General features: G+C 43.6%; 1 protein-coding gene across 6 annotated transcripts in view; it reads left to right on the plus strand.

The window, feature by feature from the left end:
* vps8 (VPS8 subunit of CORVET complex) overlaps positions 1–12,650 on the plus strand; it is an 85,916-nt gene that overhangs the window by 43,683 nt on the left and 29,583 nt on the right. For all 6 annotated transcript variants that reach the window (XM_005461432.4, XM_005461434.4, XM_005461433.4 and 3 more), the window contains 6 exons: positions 2,188–2,234; positions 2,319–2,408; positions 10,409–10,455; positions 11,615–11,837; positions 12,035–12,124; positions 12,557–12,608. In XM_005461432.4, coding sequence (XP_005461489.1) covers positions 2,188–2,234; positions 2,319–2,408; positions 10,409–10,455; positions 11,615–11,837; positions 12,035–12,124; positions 12,557–12,608 — 549 coding nt within the window. The remainder of the gene's footprint in view (positions 1–2,187; positions 2,235–2,318; positions 2,409–10,408; positions 10,456–11,614; positions 11,838–12,034; positions 12,125–12,556; positions 12,609–12,650) is intronic.

Consider the following 12,650-nt stretch of genomic DNA (forward strand, 5'->3'; position numbering starts at 1 on the left):
AGCAGAAACCCAAGAAAGAGGAGGAAGGCGAGGAACCATCATGGAAGGACAGGCCCCTGCACGGTATGTACCACCGGCAGATAGAGGAGGTGGCTGATATCCAGAAATCCTACCAGTGGCTGGACAAAGCTGGACTGAAAGACAGCACAGAGGCACTAATCATGGCAGCACAAGAACAAGCTCTGAGTACAAGATCCATAGAGGCTGGGGTCTATCACACCAGGCAAGACCCCAGGTGCAGGCTGTGTAAAGATGCCCCAGAGACAATCCAGCACATAACAGCAGGGTGCAAGATGCTAGCAGGCAAGGCATACATGGAACGCCATAACCAAGTGGCCGGCATAGTGTACAGAAACATCTGTGCCGAGTATAACCTGGAAGTCCCGAGGTCAAAATGGGAGATGCCCCCAAGGGTGATGGAGAATGACCGAGCTAAGATCCTGTGGGACTTCCAGATGCAGACGGACAAAATGGTGGTGGCTAACCAACCGGACATAGTGGTGGTAGACAAACAGAAGAAGACGGCTGTAGTGATCAATGTAGCGGTTCCGAATGACAGCAATATCAGGAAGAAGGAACACGAGAAGCTGGAGAAATACCAAGAGCTCAGAGAAGAGCTCGAGAGGATGTGGAGGGTGAAGGTAACGGTGGTGGTCCCCGTGGTAATCGGAGCACTAGGTGTGGTGACTCCCAAGCTAGGCGAGTGGCTCCAGCAGATCCCGGGAACAACATCGGAGATCTCTGTCCAGAAGAGCGCAGTCCTGGGAACAGCTAAGATACTGCGCAGGACCCTCAAGCTCCCAGGCCTCTGGTAGAGGACCCGAGCTTGAAGGATAAACCGCCCGCAGGGGCGTGCTGGGTGTTTTTTATACATATATGTATATGTATATGTATGTATATATATATATATATATATATATATATACACACATATATATATATATATATATATACACATAGTGCTGTTGGAACTATACTAAATAATGTTATAATAAATACAGTTTAAAGTGGTAAGGGTGTTGTTTGCATTGAAGTATAAACAGAAATACGATTTATAAATAAGGTGTAATGTCCATGAGTGTTGGCAGTGCAGTTATCCTCCAATCAGGGTGGAGGTAGGGCATGTTTGACAGCCTGTGGGTAAAAACTTCTGTTGAGTCTGTTTGTCTTCGACCTGATGGACCTGTAGCGTTTACCAGAGGGAAGGGGGGGGAAAGTGAGTGAGTGAGTGTCACCTTTCTCACTCACTATGTGCTAATAGACCTCTCTGCATCGAATCATATCTGTTATTAATCTCTGTCTCTCTTCCACAGCATGTCTTTCATCCTGTTTTCCTTCTTTCACCCCAACCGGTCGCAGCAGATGGCCCCGCCCCTCCCTGAGCCTGGTTCTGCCGGAGGTTTCTTCCTGTTAAAAGGGAGTTTTTCCTTCCCACTGTCGCCAAAGTGCTTGCTCATAGGGGGTCATATGATTGTTGGGTTTTTCTCTGTATTTATTATTGTGCTATCTACTGTACAATATAAAGCGCCTTGAGGCGACTTTTGTTGTGATTTGGCGCTATATAAATAAAATTGAATTGAATTGAATTGAATATGGGTGTTAAAGCAACTGGACGATAGTCATTCAAGCAGCTCACTGTGTTCTTCTTGGGCACTGGAACGATGGTGGCTGACTTAAGGCAGGATGGTACTACAGACTGTAGCAGTGAGAGGTTGAAGATGGTGGTGAAAACCTCTGCTAGTTGGTCTGCACATGCTTTAAGCACATGCTTTAAGCACATGCTTTAAGCACCAGTAGAATCGTCTGATAATCCAGACTTTGGTCATATTCAGATTATGATATGTGTATGCTGGATTTCACTGTCATTTTTCTTGGGGCTATATAGTTTTAATGCAGACTTTTGGCACTTTGGTCAAATCCATTGACTTTCCTGAGCATGACCATAATAAGCTGCCTGGAAAGAATAATTCCTAACCAACACCAGCACCAACAGTTGGGTCATTTCCTCTGCCGTCTGCTGCAGGCCATGAAAAAATAGTGCACAATTTGACCATCAGTTTACGACAAACAGTAACACTGCATGCTTGTAAACTAAATGTTACTAAACTCATAACATCTGTAAAATGAAACAATGTTAATATACTGATCAGTTTTTGACAGATAATTTGTGAAATGTGTTAATTTAAGGCCTGTATGGAGATTCTCTGAAGAGGAAGGCGGTGGTCAGTGACAAGGTAAGAAAAGAATAAGAGTTGTCTGTTGTATCAAATCTACTTTTACTTTGACGTTTTAGTTTTCTGAACTCACTGTGTCTACAGATGATCGAGATCCTTTTCCAGTTTGCTGAGCATGCTTTGAAAAAGTGTCCAGAACAGGGCAAAATCCAAGTGATGGAGCAACATTTCCAGGTACACTAAACTGCCTTAGAGAACATATTTAGTGTGTAGTCTGTCACAACGTTAGTACAGTAGCGTAGGACTGGATCAAGTCCAACCGGTGTAGAATTTTTAAGACCAGTATCTCCAACAGTTGGTGATTTAGAAATCTGATAAAATGTGTAACATATTTTCTGATGTAAAACTTGTGGCAGAAAATATATGATAAAGTAAACAAAGAGCAGCAGTAAGACGAGGTGAAAGACGTGTTCAACAGAAGCCTAAAACTGTGATGGTGTCAGCCCGGAAACACATACATGTTGTGCTTTACGAGTCAGACACTGTAATTCGAGTTATTAATATGCTGGACATAAGAATAAATATGGCTGCTGTACTAATTGGACAATACTGACCATATTATATTTGACATGCTGGTTTTTGTGTGATGTTAAATTTTATATTGGCTTCAAATTCAGTATTTTGTAGAAAAAAAAGATTCCCCGGTTTGCAAAGTATTATAATTAGAGCTAGGGACGTTCCAACGAATTTCTTAGTTGACTCAACGACAAAGACAAATGAGACTAACTGACTAAGAAACACTCAGATATCAGCTTCAGTTCCAGAAGAGTTTAATGGACAAAGGCAAATCCATCAATCACACGCTTGCTTAAATGTACGGCATCGTAACAACATTAGACATTATACTCAAAACAGACAAACTGATATAAAATATAAAAATCTAAATATAATCAAAAAATCTAATATAAAAATGAAAGCATGTTATCACAAAAGATGTGTAAAAAATAAATAAAGACTGAAAAGTGTGCCTGTGGATTATGAATGATGCACATTGATCAAAAATGAATGACAACCACGTTAATAAAAGTTAAATGGTAAAATAATGAAACATAAATCGTGCAGCATCATTTTTTCCCCACTTATCTGAAGTTGGACTGCACATGTGTAATCCCTCCAGTGTGTCCTGCGCCCAGTCGTGCATGCCTGCCCATCACCCACCCACATCACCCGAGAGGCTACAGCCTCAACTGGCTCCTTTCACTGTGGAGGAGAAGTGCCTCTACTTTGAGCCCCTCCCAATTGACTGAAGTCCTCACCCTCTGCTCAGGCAGAGCTCATCCACCTTTCAGAGAAGGCTCATTGTATCTGTGATCTCATTCTGATGGTGTTAAGATAAAGATCAGGCCTAGATTAACAGATTGATGGTGTTTCTCAACAATGATGCTCCATCTGGTGGCAGGTGGCTGTACAACATTTAGGATACAGAAATTTACCCGTGTTGTTCCAAAAAGTGATTTCCAATTCAAATCAATTCAATTTTATTTATACAGCACCAAATCACAACAACAGTCGCCTCTAGGCTTTTAAATTAGACCCTACAATAATAGATACAGAGAAAACAATCATATGACCCCCTATGAGCAAGCACTTTGGCGACAGTGGGAAGGAAAAACTCCCTTTTTTTTTCTTTTTTCTTTTTTTTTTATCTGTCCCATTTGGTTCTTTAGCCGTCAGAATTGTTGTCTGAAGACCAACAAGGATACCAAATGGATTTATTTTGCCAAATGGATCATCATGGCATTGCCGTATTGGTCCATTTGATCAAACTTTGTTATTATTTATTTTATTTTCAGTTGTTACAGATGGGACAGACATGACTGGGGGATAGGAAAGGGAGAAAGAAAGAGAGGAAGGAAAAGAAAAACAGAAGGGAAAAGGGACAGTGAGAAAGGGCACTTACAAAGACAAAGAGAAAAACAAAAATCTCCTGGATCACCTGTTGAGAGAAAAAGAAGAGAAAACAAGCAAAAAAAACAAAGCAACATACTAAAAACAACACCATCACGTTAATCTAGCTAAGTGTGAACAGCAGTAAATACTAAATATTGAATGTTGTTGTGCAGCACGCAGGACAGACAGCGCACAATGTGCTTTGAAGTAGCAGCTAAGAAAGGTGTAGTTTATGTCTACGAACAGTGAACACCCGTGTGCACACCTGTGTGGATCAGCGCGCTTGTATACAAAAGGTTTCCCCATGTAACGGTCTGCTAGAGGGTGTGGAGGCCCATAGCCCCGTCCCCCAGGGCATGAAGCAGGCATGGAGGAGATCCAGGCTCCAGACATCCAGAGGCCCCAGAGTGCGAGAGCCCAAGGAGGACCACCGGAGGGGCATCCGTGCCACCCTCCTGGGAAGGGCTGAGGAGATCCCCAGACGAGGGGGTCACCCAGTAGCCACGGAGCAGAAGCCAGAGGGGGCTGCACCGGCGTGCCCGCCGGCTCTGCCGGCAGCCAGCTGTGCCAGAGTGAACCGAGTTGCAGGCCCCAAGGCCGGAGGCCCGAGGGCCCCCTTTGCCCCGGAAGAGGCCTGACCGAGCGACAGGCACCAGGCCCCGCCAAGTAGCCACCGGGAGTGAGCTGGTGCATACCTGAGCGCCCAGCCCCGGACACCAAGAACCACCAATGCACCAACCCCTGAGGGCATCAGTTACTGGCAGGGAGTGTGGTGAGGGGAGATAGGCCTCCACACTTTGGAGGGCCTGGGAGTTCCCAGGGAGGTGGAGTCTAAGACCCGACCTGACATATAGACACAGACAAACAGGCACACACACACACACAAACATGCTTTCCCACCCTCATGCACACATATACAAACACTCAGCACTCACCCAACGTAGGGATAGACATACATGGACATGTACACACAATCATACTCCCCAAACATACTCTATACCCCGGGTCCAGGTACCCTCGCCCCAGAGGGGGAAACGGCACCCAGACCCAAGAGATGTGACCCTTTCCCCCGGGGTGGAGGCAAGCAGACCGCCCCAGGCTCCGCAGCAGCAGGGAGGCCAATCGGACAGCCAACACCTCCTCCCAGCCCCCGCCCCGATGGCTAGTAGAGAACGGGGATGTGTTAAGACCCCATACCTCCCTCCTCCCGCTCATGTGTAGTGTTGCTGCGTGTTGTTCTAAAGTGCATTTAAAACAAGGGAGGGCATGGTGCTGCTGCCAGAGAGCAGCAGGTGTTAGCATGGCCCCTCCCGAGAACCCTCAATGTCTACATGGATTTAAAGTTGAGTGGTGGTCTCCGGCGCCAGAGGTAGGGTTGAATACACAGACCGTCCACTGGACGCCGTTAACGTGGTCACCCTCAAGGCCCTATATGTATGTGTGTGTTATGAGAGTGTGAATAATGTGGATGTCTAAGCTGTGGAATAAAATTGAGGCACAGGTGGCCAGAAGGGGACAGAGGGGGGGAATGCCTCCCTGCACCCTGGTGACACACCCGCACCCCAAGGCCCTACCTGTGTGGGTGGGTGTGGTGGAGCGGGAAGAGGGAGGCAGCCGGGGATGGGGAGGAAAAGAAGGGAGGGGTAAGATGCCCCTCCTTAGGGCCAGCTCCCCCGCTGACCCCAGTAGGCACCCCCGTCCTCTGGTACCCACCAAGGCAAGGGAGCCCAGGCCCATCCAGACCGGGGCCTACGGCAGCAGCACCGCCAAGCCCCACAGGACCTGGGGAAGCCCACCCCACCCCACCGCAGAGGAAACTGTACCCACCCCAACATTCAATCATCTCCAGACTACACAAGACAACAGACATCCAGGTTAGGTTTATTCTCCACCTCTCCTATGTCTCTCCCCCACCTGCAGAGTGGACTTCTGCAAGGATGGAACAACCTCCCTGCCAGTTGACGAGTCCCCCAGTTATGCCGATGCACCAGAGGCCCCCTGCGCCCGGGCTGAGCCCCGTGCACCCACCCGCCCACAACCTCGGCGACACACCGACGAGGACCGAAGCCCCCAAGGCCCAGCCAGAGCCCCATCACGGAGACGAAGCACCCCCGAACCCCAAGCCCCCACGCCTGCCCCGGATCCACTCAGGGGCAGCCAGGCCACCAGGCCAGTAACCTACGTCCGCCAGTACAGACCATCCCCCAGCCCCGCTGCACGCAGCCACGAGGAGAACACCCTCTAAGAGCGACCAGAGCCACTAACCAGGTTATGACCACAACCCCCCGGGTTGAGCCCTCCAGGGATAACGTCTCTAGGGGTTCTCCTGGCGCCCTAAGCCCGTCCCAACCTCCACATCAACCACAATAGCGAAGGCAGGACCAAACCATGACCCCCACCCCCACTAGGTGATGAAGCCGATCAAAGGAGCCCAAAGGGATTGATCTAATGTGGTGGCAGAGGCTGTATCAAGACTAATGTGATCTATTAGATGATTTTTATATTGATTAGAATTAAGATTCTTTTTATTTTTCCAGTTAAGGAGGACCATTTTCTTGGCAATGCATAGGGCTGTAAAAACAATGTGGGCTGTGTTTATTTCTGCAGTGACCTCATCCAAGTTGCTCAGCAAGCATACTAAAGGGGAGGCTGGAATGTTACATTTCAGACACTTCGATAAGTCTTCACATATCTCACGCCAAAACTTCTGCACTGGTGGACAGAACCAAAGGGCGTGGATGTAATTGTCTGGTGTATTGCCTTGACAGTGTGAGCAGTTGTTGGAAGATGTAAAGCCCATCTTGAACATCCGATGACCAGTATAGTGCACTCTGTGTAGTAATTTGTATTGTATTAATTGCAGACTGGGATTTTTAATCAATTTAAAGGTTTTTAAGCAAACCTGAGACCAGAAGTTTTGGTCTAAGCTTACTGATAAATCTGCTTCCCACTTTGCAATAGGAAGGGATATTGATTCATCTATTTTAGAAAGTGTTCTGTATATTTTAGATAATAATTTGGGGGATTTAAGAGTAAGAAAGTGTACCGCACTTGGTGGTGTTTGTAATTCAGCTTGACTGAGGTTAAATCTCTTTTGTACTATGGATTTAATTTGTTGATATTCTAAAAATCTTTTCTTGTTGATCCCATATTGTGTAACTAGTCTGTCAAATGGAATAAATTCTGTTCCCTCTAATATATGCTCTAAGTATTTGATTCCTTTACAACTCCATTCTGGAAAATTAATCATATTATTGTTTTGTAATATGTCAGGGTTGTTCCAGATAGGTGTACGTTTGCATGGAATTAATGAGGACTGTCATTTTTAGAAACTCCCACCATGCTGTCAGAGAAGAGCTGATGTTGATGCTTTTAAAGCATTCATGTCTTTTGATGTTTGAGCTGATAAATAGTAGGTCTGAAATTTCTAGATTATTACATAGTGCCTGTTCTACATCTAGCCAGGGCTCATCTAAGAAGGTGTGTTTAAACCATCTAGAGATGAACTGAAGCCTGTTGGCTAAAAAATAGTGATTAAAGTTAGGCAGATCTAATCCTCCTTTATCCTTGGTCCTTTGTAATGTTTTTAAGCTGATACGTGGGGGTTTGTCTTTCCAAAGGAATTTAGAAACACATGAGTCTAGAGATCTGAACCAATCTTGTGATGGCTTATTTGGGATCATTGAAAACAAATAGTTTATTTTTGGCAAGACCATCATTTTTATAGCGGCGACCCTTCCCATGAGTGATATGGGTAAAGATTTCCATCTAGCCAGATCGCTTTCTACTGTCTTTAAAAGCGGGATGTGGTTTAATTTAGTTAATCCTGAAAGCTTAGGAGAGACATTAATACCTAAATATTTTATATTTCCAGATTGCAGTGGTGTAGGAGAAGAATTATGGAAGGAGCAATTAATCGGAAGAACTGTAGATTTTGACCAGTTGATTGAATAATCTGAGACTCTTGAGAAAGAATTTATCAATGCAATCACCCCAGAGATATTGGTTTGTGAGTTTTGGAGAAAAAGTAACACATCATCCGCATAAAGGCTGATTTTATGTTCTACATTCTTACATTTTATGCCCTTAATTGTTGTAGTCTGTCTAATTGCTGCTGCTAGTGGCTCAATAAAAACTGCAAACAGTGAAGGGGAGAGTGGGCATCCCTGCCTGGTGCCCCTCAGGAGACAGAAGCTGGAGGATGTTTGGTCATTTGTTCTGACACAAGCTGTTGGGGAATTATATAATATTTTTAACCAGTTTATGAAAGAGGTTCCAAAACCAAATTTGTGTAGAGTTGCAAATAGAAATTTCCAGTTAACTCTGTCAAACGCTTTTTCTGCATCAAGAGACAATATTATGGTTTCAATGTTTTTACTGCATGAGTAGTCTGTTAAATTAAGTAATCTACGTGTATTTGTTGATGAGTGCCTACCTTTTATGAAACCAGTTTGGTCAGGATGAATTAAAAGGGGGGTCATTTTCTCTAATCTCTTTGAGAGAGCTTTGCAGATTATTTTGAGGTCTACATTAATAAGGGATATTGGACGATAGCTTGAAGAAAATACAGGGTCTTTGCCTGGTTTTAGTAAGAGACTGATATTTGCAGAGTTCATATTTGGTGGAAGTCTGCCATTTTCTTTGATTTCCTGCAACATTCTGTAAAAAACTGGTGCTAGAATCGTCCAGAATTCTTTGTAGAATTCTGCAGGGAAGCCGTCTGGACCTGGAGCCTTATTATTGGGCAGACTTATCAGGGCTTCCTGGAGTTCACCTGGCGTCAGTGGCGAATCCAGTGCCGTTGCTTGAGAGTCTAATAATTTTGGAAGAGTTATGTTGTCCAGAAACTGATCAATTTCGTTTTTAGATGGGTTTATTTGTGGTGTATATAAAGTTTCATAGAAATCCCTAAAAATTTTGTTTATTTTTTTAAGATCATATATTGTATTCCCAGATAAATCTTTAACAGCACATATAGTTGTTTTTTCTTTATTGATTTTTAACTGGTTAGCAAGAAATTGTCCGGATTTGTTACCGTGTTCATAATTTTGCAGGCGAAGTCTTTGCACTAAGAATTTAGTCTTTTTATTAATAATTTCATTTAATTCTAGTTTTGTTTTGCGTATTTTGTTTAATATTTCTTGATCTTGGTGTGATACATAGGCTTTTTCTAAGGATTTGATGTTTTTTTCTAGTTCTTGAATATTTTTGTTTTCTTCTTTCTTCTTATGTGATGAGAAAGAGATTATTTTACCTCCCATCACAGCTTTCCCTGCTTCCCAGAGGACAGATGCTGATGTTCCAGGAATGTCATTAAAGTCTAAATATGAAGTCCACTCTTTTTTAAAGTATTTGATAAACTCTTCATCTTTGAGCAGCGATGTATTAAATCTCCAGTTTTTACTTGGCGTAGTATTATTCTTGTGCATTAGTGTTAAAGATACAGGAGCATGATCGCTGACAGCTATAGGATGAATCTCAGTGTCTGAAATGTCCCTCAGCAGTGAGCTGCTGACCAAAAAATAATCCAGACGAGAGTAGGAGTGATGAACATGTGAGAAGAAAGAATATTCCTTACTGTTGGGGTGGAGAGAGCGCCATGCATCGCAAAGACCAAAATCACTCATATACTGTTTGATTATATTTGTGGACTGCCAATTACACGGAGTTCCTGCTGTGTTGAGCCTATCCATTTCTTCATTTAGTCCAAGGTTGAGGTCGCCTCCAAGAACAAGTGTGCAATCTAGATGTTCGGAGAGTGTACTAAAAAAACCGTGGAAGACTGAGGGGTCATCAACATTCGGACCATATATACTTACAATACCTAGCTTTTGGTTAAGTATAGATAGTTTGACTATTAGGAATCTGCCCTCTGGATCTATAACTGTATCGAGTACTGTGAAATTAATAGAAAAACTCCCTTTTAACAGGAAGAAACCTCCGGCAGAACCAGGCTCAGGGAGGGGCGGGGCCATCTGCCGTGATTGGTTGGGGTGAGGGAAGGAAGACAGGATAAAGACATGCTGTGGAACAGAGATAGAGATTAGTAACAAGTATGATTCAGTGCAGAGAGGTCTGTTAACACATAGTGAGTGAGGAGGAAAAAGGTTTCCAGTGTTTCCATTCGGTCTATCTCTGTCCTTGCTTACATTTGTAAATATTCTGCAGTCAACATATTTACCAATGGGTTATGTATAAGAGTTAAGATGCTGATTATTACTGTTTAATCATCTCTGTTTTGAAGTAATTCTCCACCTACCCCACCCTCTCTGTGTTTCTCTCAGGATGTAGTTCCAGTCCTGGTGGATTACTGCCTGCTGCTGCAGAGGGCGTACGTGCACACACACACGCACGCACGCACGCACGCACGCACACACACCTCCTGTGCCACGACGCATTTTCAGGAGCTGTCAAACAGATACTTTGGTGTACAGTAGAGTTCATTGTTGACTGATCATCAGCCGTCCACCACCGTGGATGTGGGCTGAATATTTATTTTTCATGATTAAAAATTGAATCACATCCTAGCCAGATACAGATGCCACAATATCTGGTGACTACAATGCAGTAATTATTAATAATTTCATATTCAAAACACATTCACAGAAGGTCCTGAGTTCAGCTCCACCACCTGGCCTTTATGTGAGAGTTTGCATGTTCTCCCTGTGTTTGCGTGGGTTCTCTCCAAGTACTGCGGCTTCTTCCCACAGTCCAAAAACGTGCAGTTAGTGGAGTTGTGTTAACTGGTGAATCTAAATTGCCCATAGCTCTGTGTCAGGCTGGCGACTTGTCTGAGGTGTGACCCTGATGAGGATGAGGAGAAGAGGATGGATAACCTTTTACGTCTGCTATTTTATCTTTGGGGCAGCGTTGGCTCAGGTCGTCTAGCAATCGGAAAGTTGGTGGATCAGTTGACTGCGTATGACCGTGAATGTCAGATAAACCACTTAAGTATAGAAAAAAGTGCTTCTATGAATGTGTGTGATGAGTTGAATGAGGCTTAGTTTGAAGAAAAAAGCTTAATAGCTATCAGTCCCTTTATCTTTAAGTCGAGAGGCTGTGACAGTGTAAACTTACTGAATAATATTTAACAAAGTGGGTCATCAAAACTCCTGACACTAAAATGAAGACAAAAGATCTTAAAATTTCTTGTGTAATTTTATTCATTTAATCAATTTAATGTAGGGTTTTAAACTTGCAGATAGCATTTGAAACCCGGTTACAGATTACAATGAAAATATTTCGAACATTTAAAAAACTCCACCAATGCACAGGTGTGTATGCTGTAACACCTCTGTAAGTGTGTGCTTGGGTCTGAGCAAGCACATGGAAGTACAGTACTTCATACTTCATGTATTGCATCATATCAAATGGAACTGATCCAAACATGTTTTCATTGTACCACAAGCAATGTTGACTTCAGATTTTCTTTTTCTCTCTGTGTGTGTGTGTGTGTGTGTGTGTGTGTGTGTGTGTGTGTGTGTGTACAGTGACCTCCTCTTTAACCAGCTGTATTCGCGGCTGGTAGAGAATATGGTTGCTAAGGCTGTGTTCTTGGAGTCACTGGAGTCGTACATTGTAGCTGATCGTGTTGGACACCTCACTCCAGCCATTATGAGGGACCTCCTCGACCACTACCATAGTAATGGCATGATGGACAGTCTGGAGAGATGCATCGTCCACCTAGATGTTACCAGCTTGGACATACAGCAGGTGTGTATGCATGTGTAGTAAAAACTGTGCGAGCTGTCAAACTCTTTATATAAATCAGAAACGGCGACGAGGTTCTGTGTTTGTGTCAGCAGCGGCCCACCAAATGACTGAGAACAGTCTGATTACTCTTCACGGTTATACTGATAAATGGTCCTGTGTGTGTGTGTGTGTGTGTGTGTGTGTGTGTGTGTGTGTAGGTGGTTCAAGTATGTTGGGAGAACCAGCTCTATGATGCAATGATCTACGTTTTCAACAGTGGAACGAATGACTACATCACTCCAATGGAGGTAAGTCCTCCACTAAAAACCTTAGACTTTTGTCATAGCAGGGCAGTTTCTTTACAGAATTATTATTTTATTGTCTGACATGAATTGGAGTAATGAAAATGTACCAGTTTAAGGTTCCAAAGTCTGGGAGTTTTTCCATCTATGTGGATTTAAGATGAGAATGATCAATGCTCATAAAAATCACGTTTGTTGGACAGTCTGTCAGACAGATGTACTTTGTTAGAGGGTTGTCATGGCAGCAGAGCTGAATCAGTCTTTTGGAGAAGACGGACCTCCATCTGCACCACGTACTGGTGCATGATGGGTAACAGTTTGTTTACTGATCTTCTCTCCACCAAAGCTTCTTTTTTCTTTTTTTTAACAAACCTTTAAAAAAACACATCTGAATTGATTGATTCATTGATTGATAAATCCTTCTGTTCTTTATTTCAGAAACTCTTTGCAGTGATCGGTCCAACACTTAAGGAAGGAAGGAGCCTAACAGGTAACACTCAAAACCACATTTGATCTTGATCGTAAAGCTTTT

This window comes from Oreochromis niloticus, linkage group LG13 (genome assembly GCF_001858045.2).
Source record: "Oreochromis niloticus isolate F11D_XX linkage group LG13, O_niloticus_UMD_NMBU, whole genome shotgun sequence".
Taxonomy (NCBI): domain Eukaryota; kingdom Metazoa; phylum Chordata; class Actinopteri; order Cichliformes; family Cichlidae; genus Oreochromis; species Oreochromis niloticus.